The 19,271-nt window shown below is 40.0% G+C and overlaps 1 protein-coding gene across 4 annotated transcripts; it reads left to right on the top strand.

Annotated features, from left to right (window-relative positions):
- Positions 1-102: 102 nt before the first annotated feature.
- On the top strand, positions 103-17,587 carry ZBTB1 (zinc finger and BTB domain containing 1). Of its 4 annotated transcripts, none has more exons than XM_060141300.1 (3): positions 103-128; positions 796-953; positions 14,428-17,587. In XM_060141300.1, the coding sequence occupies exon 3, from the start codon at positions 14,446-14,448 to the stop codon at positions 16,585-16,587; it is 2,142 nt and encodes a 713-aa protein (XP_059997283.1). In that variant the 5' UTR covers positions 103-128; positions 796-953; positions 14,428-14,445; the 3' UTR covers positions 16,588-17,587. The 4 variants fall into 4 exon arrangements, with proteins under 4 accessions (XP_059997283.1, XP_059997289.1, XP_059997274.1 ...); XM_060141306.1 differs by lacking the exon at positions 103-128 and adding an exon at positions 12,205-12,270 and having other exon boundaries at positions 265-953; XM_060141291.1 differs by lacking the exon at positions 103-128 and having other exon boundaries at positions 265-953.
- Positions 17,588-19,271: the final 1,684 nt, after the last annotated feature.

Raw genomic sequence — 19,271 nt, 5'->3', positions numbered from 1 at the left:
GCGTCAGGCTCCCCACACACAACCGCGTGACCCGGGGACTTTCCCCAGGGTGTGCAAAAGCACAAGCACCCCCTCAGTTAGGAGATGGGGGCGGGGAAGGATGCTCCCGCGTGTTCGCGGAAAGAGGGGTGAGGGCGCGGGGCCAGGGAAGCTGAGCCACGGGAGCCTGGGAGGGGAGGCCGGCTGGGCGGGGTGGGGCATGGCGGGGGAAGTGACTCAAGGCCAGAGGCGGACAGGCCCACGGAAGGCAAGGGTGGGGGAGGCGCGGGGAATGGGCGATCCTGAATCGACTGGCCGCGCACGGCTCAGGGCAAGGGTGCCGGCGCCCCCAGAACGCCAGGGACGTACTGTGAGGGAAGGCCTAGCTGCTGAGCCCTTTGGGACCGGGGTCTGACATCTGGACGGAGTGGGAAAGCAGCATCCTGCCCTTGGGGAGTCGGGAGGAGCCCAGTCCCATCCAGCTGTGCAAACAGGAGGAGGAGGAGGAGGTCCCAAGCCTACCCTTGGGAAAGGGGCGAGAGGGGTGGTCAGGCCGCCGCCGCGCCGGCCCCCGCGGTGCGGGTTGCGCCAGCCTCCTCGGAGCCCGACGCAGAAACTTGTTGCAACAAACAGGCGACCGCGGGTGCCCCTAGCAGCCAGCGGCGGAGTGGGTGGGCGGTCGAGAGGGAGGGGAAGGCTGGCGGACGCCGCAGCGAACTGGTGGGCAGACCCGGAGTCGCCGCGTAAGCGGGGCCGGCTCAGTGCGGTGCGGCAGGCGCGGCTGTGCGGCAGCGGAAGTCCTTTGTTGCAGCACAGTCCCTGGCAGAGCCAGAGCCTCTCCGCGCAACCCAGCCCGAGCGCCGCGCGCCGCCGCCACTGCAGCTCTTGGCCCTTCTGCCTCCGCCCGCCTTTCCCGTGGCCGATTTGCCTTAAACTCCCTAAAATCTCCGCAGCCCCGGTTCCTGCTGCGGCCGGTGAGTATTTGCCAGTTGTGGGGCTATTTGCGCAACTTTGGCCCGGGCCGGAAGGCGGCGGGCAGCGGGCTTGGCGGCGTGCGGGGCCGGAGCGGCGCCGACCAGTGCGGGGAGCCGGAGCGCGGCGGGCGCGCGGCGAGGACCCGGCCACGGGTGGCTGCTGGGCCGCCTGCTTGATCCCGCCGCCCGCCGGCACGCCTGGTCGGGGACGTGTGGCCTCCCTGGGTCGGAGGCGAAGCCCCCACGGAGACTAGTTCCAAAATTAGTTACCTTCTTTTTCCTTTCTTTCTCTGCCTTTATTTTTTTGAGGGGGGAGGGGAGGTGTAGACGGGAGGCGGGAGGACCCGGTTGATTGACGTGCCCAGAGCCCGCTTCTCTCAACTTACAGCCGCAGCTCCTTGGCGGGTGGGAGGGGAAGTGTCCCGGAGCCCGAGGCCGCAGACTTGGGCGCGCTCCGAGGGAGGAGGCGTAAGAGCCGTGCAAATTCTTGCCACGGTTTTTCCCACTCCCTCCCGGCACACAAGCTTTTTGTTCAGTAAAAAGTGGTAGGTCTCGGGTTTGGGGATTTTCGGTGGAAAGATCTGTTTCTTGGGAAGAGAGTGCTTTCGCTTCCAGTGGTGGGCGCTTGCTAGAAGTTCTGTTAGTGTTCGGTAAATGTGTTGGATGTAGATCAGGAGTTGTTACCAATAAAATATGTAGGTTTGGGTCTGAGCTCAGCCACCCTCCCAGTCTCCCTTCCTACCTAAGCAGCGCGTCTGCGTGATCTGAAAGGTTGACATGACATTTTCCAAATTGGGAGCGTCAGGGAGATGTTGATGAAAGTCCTTGATGTTTTCTGGGGACAGTATGGAATTTGTGTGTAATAATATTCCTAAATCAAGCTTCAACGTGGTAGGTACACGCAGTTTATTTATTGGCCTAAGTATATTTCCATGCAGTATGTATCACGGCAGGAAAACTATGCCAGGAACAATTTTCCCTTTGACACTCAATCCCAAGAAGTGGTCCCAGGCTTTCTGAGACTTAGAATCAGTCTCTTGAGCTGAAGTTCAAGGCACTCTGGAGCAGATTTGGTGAAGGATGCAGTTCTCATGATAACTCCAAAGCAATCACCACCCGCTCCTTTGAAATTATGAAATTTTGTCATTGCAAATGGATATGATGAGGACACTTGGAATACAAAACGATGAAGCTTGAATGATGGCTGGCCATCAGAACCTCAAAACGCCTTTTGAATCACTTGCTGGATATCTAATAAAGTCTCAATAATAACTGAACGTATTTGGAAGCTAGATGGGGCTTCCTCATCTTAAACAGAGAAAATTGAAGCATAGTGGAGGTGCAGTGCTTTCCCAAAGATTGATAAAATAATGACAGTCTGCAAGTAGAGCTTTCAATCAGCATCTTACATTCATTTTAAAAGCAGATTTCTCCATTACGACCAAATTTTCATGGTATAGAGAAATAACTCACGTTGAGCAATCTTACCTGAAGCCTTTCTATTCTTCCTACCCCAACACGGCCTAAATTGGAGGCAGTGGGGAGCCCTGGTTGCATCATTGTCGGAGAAAAGAGAAACCGTATTTAACCAGGACCTTAGCAGGGCAGAGCACAGTCTCAGCCACTTGCTGTTGACCTTGTGTTTGATTTCGCTTTAACACAGCTAAATTTTTGTACTGTTTCCGCATTCTCCTCTTTTGCCAGGCTCCGGGAAAGGTATAGTCCATGGAGCTTTTTAAGGGTATTTCTGTGTTCCTTGCAGGACAGCCATTCTAATGTGCAAGAGAAAAGAAGTGCCTGCTTTCAGGCCTCTCTTCCATCCAGGAAAAGTGCTAAGCCTTTGCTATTAAGCTTCTGGCCCTAAAGGGGAGGAAACAATTTGGGATAAAAATGCAGAAAATTTTCCGTAGATTTTTACTTTTAAGCCACAATCTGTTGTCTTCCAAAAAAGAATTGAGATATATTTGAAAAAAATTGAGATATATTTGCTTGAGAGGTCATTTTGGTGTCTATAGGATTTTTTTTCTCCTGATTTTTTCTTCTTGTGCTGGTATCTCTTACCATAAAATATTGACATTATTCTTATACTCTTATGGGAACCAAATTAAAAGGGGTGAGTGTCTCTTTTTTTCTCAGAATGGAAATGCTTTTATATAAAATTCAAGCTCTTTGTAAAAATTCAACCTATACCGAAGTAGATAAAAAACAAAAATGAAAGTCATTTCTGACTCCCACTCCCCAGAGGTAATCTCTGTTAACAGTCAATTTCTTGTTTAAAATGAGAGAAAGCAACATTTGGTCATACTGTGCTGCTGTGTGTGCCTCACCCTGGCTAGGGATGGCCGTGATGATTCATGGGCTCATGTTCTCTATTCACTGCTCAGGTTGGTGAGAATTGTCCAGGTAGAGGAAAGGGAATGTTTTGCATTGGACTTATTTAAAATTCTATGATTAAGTAGCAGACGTGAGAGCTTAAATACAACAGGGCTGCTATTGTAGGTTTGTCCTTACGAAGTACTTACTGTAGCTTGGTGGGCTAGTTCTCACACTTATAATGTTAATGTTGGTGTCAAGCATTTGATGGGTTGATTTATACTTGCCAAACTCATTACAAAACCCTCACATTTGTAAAGAGTTTCATAATCTATAGTTGGGAAGGAGTGGGTATACTTGCCATTAAGGCCACTGCCAAGATAATCCCTGTGCTGTTACGGGATGAGAGGTCCCTCTTGATCTATATCCAGAGGTAGCATACCAAACATCAAGGAAAGGAAATTAGAGGAAAGAAGGGGATTAATGACTGGTTTTCAGATGTGGCCTAGAAGGAGACGGTACATATTTAAGATAGATTTCTAAGTATACTTATATTGTGCCATGTATAGTTATCTGTATAAGAAGTCTTAGAGTACAGAATCACTTATTCCTTAGCCTGGTATATTCAAGAAGAGTAAGCTGTGAAGTAATTGATGTTCTGAAAACAAATCCCCAAAATAGTACATAGAAGTTAAATCACAGCATTTGTTATTTGAGAGTGTTGGGAACAAATCATTTGCAAAATAAAATTGGCAAATTAAAGAAAGAATTAAATTGCCAACCAGATTTTCTGTTTGTTGTCTGTGTGAGATGCATGCGATCCTTTTTAGAGATAACTGAAGAGCTCCATCCTCACTTTAAATCTTTTGTATTAGGGGAGGGCTTCCTCTGATGGGCCGTGGGAGTCAGAAGATGGAAGCGGAGATGGGGAGCGCAGGGCATTCTGCCTGCAATATGGGGCTTTATGAGAATGGGGTGACTCTGGGAGGCTTAGAATGTCCAAGGGGACATGTTAGTTAATAGTCATTGCCAGAAAGAGTGTTTTCTGGTTTACAAAAACAGAAACTTAGGGCTCTGAATGAAAAGGGTCAGAGTTTGAGTCCCATCTTACAAGATGAGCGCTTGAGTACCAACCACTGAACCTGTTTCCTCATTCACAAAATGAGGATAATAAGGATACCTACCCCGGGGTTGTTATAAGGATCAGTTGTGTAATGTATGGGAAATCACTTTGTAGATTTTTGACTACTATATAAACTTTGCCATAATTGAAATAATGCAAAAAATTGATAAGCAATATAAAACTTGCTTTCTTCAACACTTATTCATTCAAAAACTGATCAAATATCAACTAAATGTCAGGCAACTGTTAGAGGCCCAGGGGATACAGCAATGACTAAGACAGTGCCATGATCTCAAGCAGCTTACAGCAAAGCAGGGGAACCATATCATTATAATCCCTGCTGTAAGTGTGATGATAGACATAGCATCCCAGTGTGGATGATACATTATTTTTCACCCTATAGTTGTAGGTATAGACTGTTTGGGAAGCACAGAAGAGGCATCTACCTTACCCTGGAATCAGAAAGAATGTCCTGAAGAGAGTGAGCTGGACGTTGAAAAGGCTCTAAGCAAAGGGAATAGCATGTATGAAAGCATGAAGGCTTTTGCTGTGTTAGTTGCTTTGGGATGAGGGGAAATCTTAAATGTTAAATAGATTTAAGACTTAAAAATGGAGTTAAACTTCTTGGCATGAACATACTTTTTATGATACTCTTTTTATTGGTTTCATTGACTTAATTACATAAGGGTGAAATTTTCAGGATTTTGGTTAGAGTTAAAAATGTAGCACTTGGAGCTACACAATTGGAAACAGTACAGTTAAAAAATATTATGTGTGGACTTGCTGAAAGAAGGAAACTGGGTAGTCCCTCCCATCATCTTAGAGCTGCCTCACCAGTTTTCTTTTTTTTTTTTTTTTTTTTTGCGTTACGAGGGCCTCTCACTGTCGTGGCCTCTCCCATTGCGGAGCACAGGCTCCGGACGCACAGGCTCAGCGGCCATGGCTCACGGGCCCAGCCGCTCCGCGGCATGTGGGATCTTCCAGGACCGGGGCACGAACCCGTGCCCCCTGCGTCAGCAGGCGGACTCTCAACCACTGCGCCACCAGGGAAGCCCCAGTTTTCTTTTTTATATATATATCTTTATTGGAGTATAATTGCTTTATAATGTTGTGTTAGTTTCTGCTATACAACAAAGTGAATCAGCTCTATGTATACATATATCCCCATATCCCCGTGCCTCACCAGTTTTCATGCAGCAACATTTACTGAGTACACATACTGTGTTGCAGAGAATCGAACAAGCCAAAATATTGGCCTTCAAGTTGCTCATAGTCTAGTAGGGAGACCAACATACACATAATTGTGGTAGCTGATTCTTATTTAGCGCTTGCTCCGTGACACACTGTCTTACAGTAACTAAACCCTAGGAAGGATTACAATCCCCATTCTCAGATGAGAGAACTGAGGCACAGATTGGATGCAACCTGCTCAAGTTCACACACCTAATAAGTGACAGAGCCAGAATTTGAACCCAGACAGTCTGGTTAGTCTGTGCTTTAACATCTACTTTATGTTGCTGTTCTGATGATTTAAAAAATAGCATAATAAGTGCAAAATAAGGAGATAATACACAGAGTAATATCAAAACCTAAAACAGTGGGAGAGAGAGGTCTTGCAGAAGGCTTTCTGGAGGAGGTGATAAACTGATTCTTAAAAGATATGTGGCCGGTTCAGACAGAAGAACCAATCAGCATGAGTAAAAATGGAGGTAGGAAATACATGAAGTATATGGGCTCGGAGGATGGGGTGGTGGCCAGCAGTTTTATGCCGCTTGAACAGAAGTTTGAAGCAGGAAGTAGCCACATAGGAGACTAGATGGGGGGGCACGGAGGGCTTTTGTATCCCTTGGGAAGGAGTTTGCTCTTCAGTCTGAGGGTATGTGAAAGGACCCACAGAAGCAGAATAACAGGGTCTGATTTTTGTTCTTTATGAATCATCTGAGGGTGAAGGATGGATTTGAGGGACCAGTTAAGGAGCCTATTGTAATAATTCAGGAGTAATGATAGAGGCCTCAGAGGACAGGGAAGGTAAAGATGGAATCGAGGGGCAAATTTGAGAAATAGTGAGAAAACTGGCAAGACTTAATAGTTAATTATGAGGAAGAAGTCCCAGGTGACTCCCAAGAATCCCGGGTGATTGGTGCATGCTGGAGAAGGGGGAGGAGCAGTTTTAGGTGGGTCCCAGACAGAGTCACAGCGTGAGTATGCTGGAATAGATAGGAGTTCCACAAGATGAACCCTAAGAATACGAATGCCACGTGCAAAAAGGGACTTCCTGGTGAAGCTGCTTTTTGCTGAGAGAAGCCTGCTCTTCACCCCAGTGCCCTCTGGTGGTCAGAAGATGCCATGTTGTCTCTTTAGGATAAACAGATCAACATTTAGACTGCCTGAATTAAATGCTTTTCCTCTTCCACTCCTGGAGGAAGAGAGGAAAATTTCAGGAGCCCCTATGTTCCCTTTGCTTTCTGTGTGGATGAATTCATTTCCCAGACCTAGCAGCTTAACTACAGTAACACCTCAGTTATTCAGAGTTATTTGGTTGACAACGCCAGCTATCCAGTGGCCTGACCTGAAGCGAAAGAGTAAGGCAATTTGTTGCCTGTCAACAATTAAGATAGATTAAACAAAGTGCATGAATTAAAACCTTATCTTATGCATAGAACACTGCCCTAGGTCCTCACAGAAAATTAAATTATTTATGTAGATTCAGTTTCAATGAGTTTTTGTCTAATTTCATAACTCATAACATTGAAATGGTGGGCAGCAGGAGATCAGCACACCTTTTACAAGTGACAGCTGTTGGCCTGACAAGTAGGGAGACAGAAAAATACCATCCAACAAACTACAGTCTCCAAGAGCATAACAGCCTCGGGCCATTTTGTGCAGGTGCAAACAACCCTTGCAAATTTGAACAGCTCCTATTTTTCAGGAAGACATAATTGATGCAGAGAAGCAAGCAGACAGCTAGGTGTTGCTATATATGGGGGCAGCTGTTAGAATAGAAGGAAGAGCCCTAGACCAGGATTGAGGAGACCAAGGTCCCATCCTGTCAGCCACGAAAACAAGACATGACTTTGAGTACGTGACTTAACCTCTCAGGGCCTCCATTTGTTTTCTTATCTATGACGTAGCGGGTTGAACTTGATCATCACTTGGTAAAATTCTGTGAACTTTGTTCACAATGATGACATTAATGTTTAAGAAAAATCCTATTCCTCTTGGATTGAAAAGACAAACATTTGTCATCTCTAGTTTATACAAGAGTTCTGTTTAGAAGTATGATTATCTCTATTTAATACATGAGGAAAGCAGGCTTAGAGAGGTGAAGAAAATTCATAGCTGAATAAGTAGGAGAGCTGGTATTCAAATCTATCGGTGTCTGCTCCCTGGGCTCTTTTTTAACACTTTCATTTAACAAGCATGCATTAAGTGCCAACTACATGGGCAGTGTGCTAGGCACGGGGAACACAAAGGCCATTTAGCCTCGTCCCCATCCTGGAGAGTTGAGTGTAGTAGGCATTGCTGTACAGTCCCTCTGTTAGTCCTAAAGATGCAAGTACTACTACAGCACCGTTAGGACGAATGAACACACAGCTCCATTTGGGTTTTTAAAGATCCAAATGGGTGTGAGCACAGAATGGAGCCACCATTTATAGCTTTGTTTCTATGGGAATATGTGTTTCAAGTTCCAAATAACTAACTTAAAAATAAAGTTTTGGAACATAACCCAGTTACAATTTCAGAACTTCCTGTACTAAGGACTGAATTTGCAGTCTAATAATCAGCCAGGATGCTTGTTCTAAAAAGTGAATAAGATTTTCTAAACTTGATCATGTCTGTCCAATTTCAATGCCTGGAATTAAAACCTTTTATCTTTGGGAGCCTGTACAGCCAGTTCTTACTGGAAATCTCAAGGAGAAAACCTAAAGAATTAAGTTTAAATTTAGAGATTGGAACACTGTATACCCTAGAAAATGGAATTCTAGGAAAGAATTTTGCCAAGGTGACCTTATTTTTATAGGTGGCAAAGTCGTTAAGGCTATGATCTCAGGCTCAAGAGTCATATTGCTTGTGTTCTAATCTCACCCAGTCCTCTGTGGCCTTAGGAAGGTTATATAACATTGTGTTCTGTTTTCTTATCTGGAAATGGGTCTTAAAACAGTACGTACTTTGTAGAGTTTGTTATGAGGATTAAATGATAACATGATACACATATTTACATGCATACATACACGTTTTATATATAATACACTATATATATACATATATATGTCTATATATATGTATATATATCTTACTATTGATGCGCCAGGCTCTAATCTAAGCAGATATCACACACACACACACACACACACACACACACACACACACACACACACACACACACACACACACACACCTGCTTAGACTAGGTCCTGGCACATTGGTACTAAGGCCAGTAAAACAAATTTACCTTCCCTCCCATTACATTTCCAAGCTTTTGTTTATGCTGCTGTGTACCCTCCCCAATTTTTTACGTACACACCAATACAGATACCTGAAATGCCTTCCCCACACCACTTTCTCTTTTTCTTTCTTCTACTCATTCATCAAGACTTCACTCAAATCCTTCCTAAAGCCCACTACTGTTCTAGTACAATTCATGCCTTTTCTAAATGCATACTGAACTTTATTCAATATAATTCAGTACTTAATTTTTCTCAAATCGTTTCTTGGTATAAAATGTAATCCCTCATATGTAATTAGCTCTACTGTATACCATCCTTCTCCACCTCAATGCTTTATGCCATGTTGGGAACATTGTAGGTGTTCAATACATTCTGATACTCTGATTTATAAACAGGGGAGAATCCTTTCACTACCTTTCAAGCTTCTTAAGAAGCTAGTCTATAGCCCACAGGTTAAATCCATATATATATATACATTCAGTCATATAAGACATAGAAATAGGTACGAGGAAATGAATGTAGGTACTTAAATGTCCCTTGAGACCTGGAGGTAATTGTTAGTAGTTCAGAGATTGGGACGCTGAACTGTAGACTCACTGAGGCTATGCAAATAGTTCTCGGGAATGTCCTTGATAATGCAAGTCTGGGACGCAGAGGGTGGTTGTTTACCTTATGGAAGGAGTCACTCAAAAATTCCTTTAAGTTGCTTCTTCATTCACTTTATATGCTTATTTATAGACCCTTAAATTATCATTTCACTAAGGCTAAGGCAAAAGAAACGTCCAGCAAAACTTTTTTTCCATTTAAGAGACTTAGCAAAGAAGGAAAAGTATTTCTGAAACCTTACTGTGTCAGTGAGAAATTTACTGAAACAGCTTACAGAGTATAATTTAGGGAACATGTCTACTGAGTGAGACTAGATGTGCATATACAGGTATAACCACATTACAGATAGAGTTCAGAGGGCGTAGTTTCTTGTGCAAGGGCCTTAACAAACGCTATGGTAAGGACTCATGCCCAGTCCTTCCTGACTGTTCTTTACATATGGGGGTACACTGCATGATACCAAGGAGCATGTAGTAACCACAGTTCAGTGGTTAGTACCCAGCTGGGTGGGCAGGAATCCTAGTACCTATAATACTTTACCACAGTTAACCCTTGATACATTGTTTAACAGCACAACATCTTTGTCCTTCTATGAAATAAGCATGTTGGACTAGATTAGATCTCTAAGCTCTAAAAGCCTATGAATATCTAAATTACTGAATATTCTTAATGTGTTTGGTAGCTGTTTTTGAATTTGAGATGAGCTGGTTAAACTTTTTCAAACTAAAATTTTTTAAATTCAGTGTAAACTTTTTTGCATCACCTACCTCCTTATTCCTCTGGAGAACTGCATCCACACTGGGTATCCTAGCCTTAGGAGAACCCCTGGCTTTGGATCACGTTTGAAGTTTCTGCTCTCAACCCCAGCCCTTGAAGAACTTCTAGCTGTACAAACTTGTTCTACCAGTGATGTAGCTAGTAACACAAACAAAAGCAATCACACAATGCCATTATAAAAACAAGAATTGAAATATAAGCAATTATTAAAAACAGGTAACAAGCTTTACTATAACAAAGTTCACTAAGTATTTTGGGTAGCATTATTAAGGATATTTTAAAAATTGAAGAGAGCAAACCTCTTTTGGAATTTGAATGAAATTATTATTTAATTAATAAAAGTGAGTGAAATATAAACATTTTAATGCAAAAATTATTCTCAAGACATAACAAGCTAAAAGTCTCACAGGAATTTAGATCCTTCACCCATGATTCCACCTCCCGCCTTTTTGTTTATTTGTTTTTGTTTTGCTGTTATTAAGCCTTCTTAAAACTTTTCTGAATGAGGTGTAACAAGAACAGAGTTGTTGGTACAATGTGTGAATGATTGCTATTAAAAGTTACTCTCCCTAAAATCCACTTTACTCAGAACTTGGGCATTTGCATAATAACATTGGAGAAACTACAGTTTTAGGTCAGCCTAGGAGCTGTAGTGTTAGCATTAATTTTTGACAAAAAGGTACTTGTTCAGCTTCCAGCCATATGAGGCGAAGATAGAAATACAGAGGGATGTGGAGGCAGTGGGATTCATACTCGGGTGTGTCTGACCCGGAGCCCTGTTCTCTCCACCACAGCACAGTGCCTTCACGTACAGAGTAGGCACTCTACTGAGTACACGTTCAATGAAGTCACTCGTCTAGAACAAGTTAAAATTCCCCTCAGTGAGGTATCCTTGAGATTATAGAATACCTATGCTATTGCTGATTCTCAGTACTTTATACAGTGCCTGGTACACTAAAATACTCAACAAATGTTTGTTGAATTAATAAATGTGTGTTAAAATGCTGTTGATGCTCTTATATGCTTTAGTGTCTTGTTTATGTTAATACAGAATGTATGTTCACTAATCTAATTGAATTATGACTATAGCTACAGATGTGTCTATCATATCGGTCTTCTATGTAGCTGCATTAATTTTGGTTGCTGACCATAAAACTGCTTTTCCTTTAGATTAGAAGGGTCCTTGGAACTTTTAAGCTCTTCTTGTCATTATTTCAACCACAGGGCATTTAAAACCTGAAAGTTTTAACAGATAAACTATTGGCTTTCATACTGCTGGACTCTTATATGGAAGGAAACCGTAAGATTATCTTGTCAAACTGACCTCCTACGCTTAAGGAAGCGTCACCACTGTCACAATTGCCAGTGTTACTTCCATTAATTATCGTGCCAGTTTACGCATTGCTCCTGTGAACCTTAATGTCTGATATGCTTTCTGAGGTATTATTATTTAACATCTTTAGTGGAGTATAATTGCTTTACAATGGTGTGTTAGTTTCTGCTGTATAACAAAGTGAATCAGCTATACATATACACATATCCCCATATCCCCTCCCTCTTGTGTCTCCCTCTCACCCTCCCTATCCCACCCCTGTAGGTGGTCACAAAGCACCGAGCTGATCACCGTACAGCTGTGCTATGCGGCTGCTTCCCACTAGCTCTCTTACATTTGGTGGTGTATATATGTCCATGCCACTTTTTTGAGGTATTATTATCCCCACTTTGACAGTTCAGGAAACTTGGAGTCAATGAGGACAAACAAGTTACCTAAGGTGGCAAAGCTAGGTTGGAACTCAGGCCTGTCTGATCCAAAGCCTGTGCGCTTTTCACTGTACCATACTGTCCGCAACAATATTTCATCCCTGCTTCTACACGGGGCACTCATTATCCTCTAGATGAGTTCGTTTCATTTTTGAACAACTCTTATTACTAGGGAAAAAAAATTGAGATAATATCTATCCCTCTACCTCTTTTTTCATTAAAGGTCTCTCTGAATCCTGTAAAATGTCTATAGACCTAGAAATCTCATCCTGCATAAAATGGGCTTGGGGTCAGTATTTTTCTGTGTGTGTGTGTGTGTGTGTGTGTGTGTGTGTGTGTGTGTGTGTGTGTGTGTTTTAACCCTTTGAATAAGGTTTTGTTGTTTGGATTTGTTTTATGTAATTGTAATCGTTACATAATTTCATAGCCTGTGTTTATTTACTTGACTTTCCATCCTGAAAACTTTTCTTATTTTCTTCTACAGCCTTCATTCATAAATATAATTTTCATAAAGGCCACATGATGGTGAATTTTAAGAAGTAGATTTACCTTGGTTTACTTACAACTACCTTATTGTGAGGCATTACAAGTTATAAATAACACATTGATAAAGATCTGCACATACATTGCATTTTGTATATGGGTACATACTGAGCATGACTCTTCAATTCTAGTACAGATATCTGAGTTACACAAGGTTGAAATATTGTACCTTCTTGAAATACTTGATTTGGCTTACAGAAAAGGCCTAGAGGTTGCAAGTTTAGGAAGGCAGCAGGTCTCATTAAAAGCCACCTTCATTTCACCAGGTGCCCATGCCTACTGTGTTACCCTGTCTTCAGGCAGGAAGAAGGAGGCAGAGTGGCCTTAGGTAGTCGGGGAAAGGGGTATGTCATCCACATGTGATCTGGAACAAACAGTTTATAAAAAACAAGTGGAAGTTAGTAAAGTTAGATAATCTTTTAATTTCTACTGTAGGGAATGAAGGGTTTGTGGACTGAAGAGTGAACGTTTTATTTCTCTGAACAGCTTGTTAAATGTTCTTCTTATGCTCAGTCAAATTGTGTAAGAACTTGTTTTTGAGTAGATGATAGATTCTGAAGTATTATGTGTACAGATTAAAAATTAAGGCTAAAATTTGATCTTATTTTCACTTTGTAATGTAATAGGACTTACAGTGCTTTTAATATTCTCCTCTCCTCTCTTTATTCATTGTCAGCTCCATACATTAAAAATATTTATATGTTGATAAGTGAAGAAAACTGGTTGCAGAAAGGTGTATACAGTACAATACCATTTAGGTAAAAAACAAAAACAACAACAAAAGCAAAACTATGTGCCTGGCACGTAGTAGGTACTCAATAGCTGTTGACTCTGTAGGTATAGCATAAACATTTGAAGATATACAATTGGAATTGGAGAGGTTACCTCTGGAAAGAGGTGTGCAACCTAAGGTGTGTTTTTATTCTATGTACTTTTATGTTTCAATTTTTTTCAATGAACGTGTGTTACTTTTGTATTCTTTTTTTAATGATTGAAAAGTGAAGAAAAATTTACAATCTAAGGATAGATATCTCCTTCCCAAATAGATCCACTGTCCTTTATACTGTAAAGTGCAAGCCAAGCAATATAAGACAGATACTCTGACTCTATAGAATTATTGCCTCTCCAGTAATCAAGAAAAGAGAGGAGCATTGATCAAACCTATTTGCTTGGTGCCATTTCCATGTAATCTAATAAGCTTTTGTAAATAGAATTTTTCTAAGGAAATTTTCAACCATGCAAAAATAGAACTATATCTGCCTCCCAGCGTCAATAGTTCTCAACACATGGCCTGTTTTGTATCATCTATAGCCCCCACACCCACCCCACTGGATTATTTGCAAGCATATTTTAGATATTTCATCAATAAATACAGCAGTCTGTGTATCTAAAAGATAAGGATGCTTTTAACACAACCAGAATACCCATATCACCCTTAAGGATGAGCAATCATTCCTTTATATCTATCATCTAAGAAGTTTTTAATACTCTGAGACTGAATTACTAACTTTCAGTTTAAATTGCTATTTTATTTAACTTTCATTGTTTGTATCCTTCAAGTACTTTTAAACTAGTGTCTTTTTTCCTTTCAAATTTCGTATACATTTTTTCCCTAAAGGCGTAATGAAACCAAAACTGTATGGTTTTTGCTTTTGATACCTTTGCTTGTATTTCTTAAAATAAAAACGAGATGCTTGAATAAATGGCTGGGTATCTTCACCTTCAAGTTTTAAAAATGATTCAGGTATATGTTATTGCTCTTTACTACATTAGACTGGAAAGCTAGCCATACCTTGATTGTAATAGTAAATTCACACAAGTCACAGGTCATGATCAAAATTATTCTTTTTTTTAAGTGCTTTTCTGATATCCTGTCTGACTTTAATATTTTTGTTTTACATAGGTCTCTAATTAATAGAAGATGGCAAAGCCCAGCCACAGCAGCTACGTCCTTCAGCAGCTAAACAACCAAAGGGAATGGGGTTTCCTCTGTGACTGTTGTATTGCAATTGATGACATTTACTTTCAAGCACACAAAGCAGTTCTAGCTGCCTGTAGCTCCTATTTTAGAATGTTTTTCATGAATCATCAGCATAGTACTGCACAGCTGAATCTCAGCAACATGAAAATTAGTGCCGAGTGTTTTGATCTTATTTTGCAGTTTATGTATTTAGGAAAAATTATGACAGCTCCTTCCAGTTTTGAGCAGTTTAAAGTGGCAATGAACTACCTACAGCTGTACAATGTTCCTGACTGTTTAGAAGACATACAGGATGCAGATTGTTCTAGTTCAAAATGTTCATCTTCTGCTTCTAGCAACCAGAACAGCAAAATGATATTTGGGGTAAGAATGTATGAAGACACTGTGGCTAGAAATGGCAGTGAAGCCAATAGATGGTGTGCAGAGCCAAGTTCAACAGTAAATACACCACATAATAGAGAGCCTGATGAAGAGTCTTTGCAATTAGGTAATTTTCCTGAACCATTATTTGATGTATGTAAGAAGAGTTCTGTGTCCAAATTATCTACTCCAAAAGAACGTGTCTCACGACGCTTTGGACGGAGTTTTACCTGTGATAGTTGTGGATTTGGCTTTAGCTGTGAGAAGTTACTAGATGAGCATGTGCTAACCTGTACTAACAGACATTCATACCAAAATACAAGATCCTATCACAGAATAGTGGATATTAGAGATGGAAAAGACAGTAATATCAAAGCTGAATTTGTTGAAAAGGATTCTTCTAAAACATTTTCTGCACAGACGGACAAATACAGAGGAGACACAAGCCAGGCTGCTGATGACTCAACTTCAACCACTGGAAGCAGAAAAAGTAGCACAGTGGAGTCTGAACTAGCCAGTGAAGAAAAAAGCAGAGCTGCTGAGAGGAAAAGAATCATTATCAAGATGGAACCAGAGGATATCCCTACAGATGAACTGAAAGACTTTAACATTATTAAAGTGACTGATAAAGACTGTAATGAGTCCACTGACAATGATGAATTAGAAGATGAACCTGAAGAGCCATTTTATAGATACTATGTTGAAGAAGATGTCAGTATTAAAAAAAGTGGGAGGAAAGCTCTGAAACCTCGGATGTCAATAAACACTGATGAAAGAGGTGGTTTAGAAAATATGAGGCCCCCTAACAACAGCAGTCCAGTACAAGAGGATACTGAAAACGCATCCTGTGAGTTGTGTGGGCTCACAATAACTGAGGAGGACCTGTCATCTCATTACTTAGCCAAACACATCGAAAATATCTGTGCATGTGGCAAATGTGGACAAATACTTGTGAAGGGTAGACAGCTTCAGGAACATGCCCAGAGATGTGGAGAGCCCCAAGACCTGACAATGAACGGGTTAGGAAGTACTGAGGAGAAGATGGACATGGAAGAGAATCCTGACGAACAGTCTGAAATCAGGGATATGTTTGTTGAAATGTTGGATGATTTTAGGGACAATCATTTCCAGATAAACAATATCCAAAAAAAGCAGTTATTTAAACATTCTGCCTGTCCTTTTCGATGTCCTAATTGTGGCCAGCGTTTTGAAACTGAAAATCTAGTGGTTGAACATATGTCTAGCTGCCTAGACCAAGACATGTTCAAGAGTGCCATCATGGAAGAGAATGAAAGGGATCACAGACGAAAGCATTTTTGTAATCTGTGTGGGAAAGGATTTTATCAGCGGTGTCACTTAAGAGAACACTATACTGTTCACACCAAGGAAAAGCAGTTTGTTTGTCAGACATGTGGAAAGCAGTTTTTAAGGGAACGTCAGTTGCGACTCCACAATGATATGCACAAAGGCATGGCCAGGTATGTCTGTTCCATTTGTGATCAAGGCAACTTCAGAAAACATGACCATGTACGGCATATGATTTCTCATTTATCTGCTGGTGAGACTATATGCCAGGTCTGCTTTCAGATATTCCCAAATAATGAACAGTTGGAACAGCACATGGATGTTCACCTGTATACATGTGGAATATGTGGAGCAAAGTTTAATTTGAGGAAAGATATGAGATCACATTATAATGCCAAGCATTTGAAAAGAACATAAGTGATTTTCTACTGTATAATGTTTAGCTGATAGGAGACAAAACACCAAAGCAAAGGATATGAGCTATTTAGAAAATGAATTTATAAGATGAATTGTTGAAAAAAATTTTAAGGCCCTTTACCTTTAATATTTTTTGTTTAGGATCTTAAGTATCTACATTTTAGGTGTTATTAAATGTTTATCATTTTTGTTATTTTTAATAGAATTCTTTGTTTTTAGTTTGTTTTAGCTATGATTAAAATTACTTTTAAATGTAGACTACAAGTGGTTGTTACCCCTTCAGTGACTATTAAAGTTTAGTTTTTTTATCAATAAGGTGATGACTTCACTATTTTTATGTGTTTTTTTTTTTCTAAAGTTACCCTGTGAAATTTTAAACCCAACATCATTGGCCGTTCCTGTTTAAATTTTTTTAAAAAATTGTTTGTTTTAAATAATTAGTTATTTGAAACTATCCCATTCACTGTAGCTTTTTTTTTTTTTTTTGGAAGTTGAACAGTGATTTAGCCACTGTTTATTCCCTGTCTTATCAATGAAATTCGTATTCTTAAATTGACAACTTAATAGGCAGGTTAGGTGCACTGAATCTAACCTTGAAGGTTGACATGGGCTCAAACTTGGCCTAAAAAGATTGATGAACCTAAGGAAATTCCTATAAATGAATATTTCCTATAATTGATAAAATATTATCATTTAATAATCACATTTAAAACTTATATTAAGTGTAAAACCCAATGACTTTACCCCACTTGAGAAATTAGTGGGGACAAGTCATTTTGTTTTGTGATATTAAATTTAACTATGATAGTTAATTAAAAAGGCATATCTTGTATTCATTTAAAATAATTTAAAATATTCTGATTTCTAAAGTGTGTTAGTTTATGAATTATTTTTGTTTATAAATAGACTTTAATAGCTTTCTAGGAATATGACATCTAAAGGAAAATGATTTTTCACCTTTAAAATGACATACTTTTGGAACTTTGAGATTTGAGAAAGCTGCCATGTATATTGACAAATCTAATAAAATAAAGAAATCAATTACAAATCTGGTTGTTCTATCAAAGTAGAGTGTGCAAAAATCATGTCTTGTGTTTTATACTAAGATTTGGAGAGAATGTGTTATGGCAAATTGCAGTTTATCAACATGCTTTATTTTTTTTTCTGTAAAGGACTAAAATTTGAGAACCGTAAAATAATCACAGAACATATAAGTGGAAATAGTTTATCATTTTTAAGATAAAGTAGTATTACTGTTAGTTGTTGCTGACACAGGGTCTACACGAATTACATGTGAATTAAAATACTGGCAAAACTGGCCCACCAATCAACATATCTGTTGAATAGAATGCCTTTTAATGTGAATTACTTGCATTATAATGCCCTTCTCATAATGAAAGGGATTTTAAATAACTCCTATATTTGCATTATAATGCCCTTCTCATAATGAAAGGGATTTTAAATAACTCCTGTATTTAAAAGTATAATTTTGTGATTATGAACAGTAATTTAACGGTATTGTTCTTTTTGTTTACATCACATTTTTAAGATATGCAAGTCATATTTTTGTATACAATTTGCATAAAAGAACAAGTTGCCAAGAGAATTGAGAGACATATTGACTAGCATAGGTTTAGTTGAAAGAGTGTGAGCTCAGAGATTTGTGGGGAAATGTTGAGGTGTTAAGAATTGAAACAGTACAGGAGCCATGCAGTATTAGAACAAGTAGAGATGGGGGAAATACACAAAAAGATAAATGAGAAATCAGGAATTTTTTAAAAGCCATATTGTAGAAAAAGCAAGAAAATTGATTCATCTTAGTCTTGGATACAATAGTTTATCAAGTAATTAGATCTGAAATACAACTTTAAATGAAATATGGTATATATATTACTGATAGGAACCTAATAAGAGTTCTGTAACTAACCCAGAGACCATCAGAGAGTAAAGAGAGAATATCGACTCAAAACAAATTTCCAAACTATATACCATCTTAGCGGACATCATTTTCTTTGGGACCGCTTTTTTCCATGACCCTCTTCAAAACCTCTATTGCAATGGCTTTCCCACCATTAAAGAACAGGGGTCTTTCTAAATACTACCACTCTGTAAAAAGGATTGTTTAATCCATTAGGAAAGGGGGTTTAGTTTTAGACACATACTAACAGCCAAGAATTAGCAAGCAAATATATAAACATTAAACATAATCTCTAATTTTACATAACTGAGGTGTTTATAGTTTCAGAAAGCCATACCTCACGATGTGTTTTCTCCCAGTTTCATGTTACAGGACACACACACCTTTTGTTTTGTTTTGCAACTAGCTACAGCAGCACAAGCTTCTTTGAGTATAATGTACAATTTTCCTTATTAAGGCAAAGAGTTCATTTAAAGACTACTTGCCTTTTAAAACTAGGGGGAATTAAAACTATCCAACACCTCTCTCCAGCCCTGTTTCCTCTCACTTCTTTCCTCTCTCTCCCGCGGTGGAGCTACAGAGCTGTACCTACTTACTATTGCTTCTTGCCGTCCAGTGCTGTGAAGGCAATGAATCAAGGTTGTGGAAGTTGCCTCCTCCTCCTGCCTTTATAATTTGTGTGATTAGCCTCCAAATCTGAAAATGAAGGGGAAATCTAGATAGATGTATGTGGAATCTTGTTTCTCTTTTTGTCTCACATACAGTC

Source organism: Lagenorhynchus albirostris, chromosome 1 (genome assembly GCF_949774975.1).
Source record: "Lagenorhynchus albirostris chromosome 1, mLagAlb1.1, whole genome shotgun sequence".
Taxonomy (NCBI): domain Eukaryota; kingdom Metazoa; phylum Chordata; class Mammalia; order Artiodactyla; family Delphinidae; genus Lagenorhynchus; species Lagenorhynchus albirostris.
Note: the sequence above shows the minus strand (reverse complement) of the source record. Positions and strands in the feature narration are given on the sequence as shown.

Coding starts and splice junctions, on each gene's coding strand:
- ZBTB1 (XM_060141300.1), top strand. CDS start 14,446: ATGGCAAAGCCCAGCCACAGCAGCTACGTCCTTCAGCAGCTAAACAAC.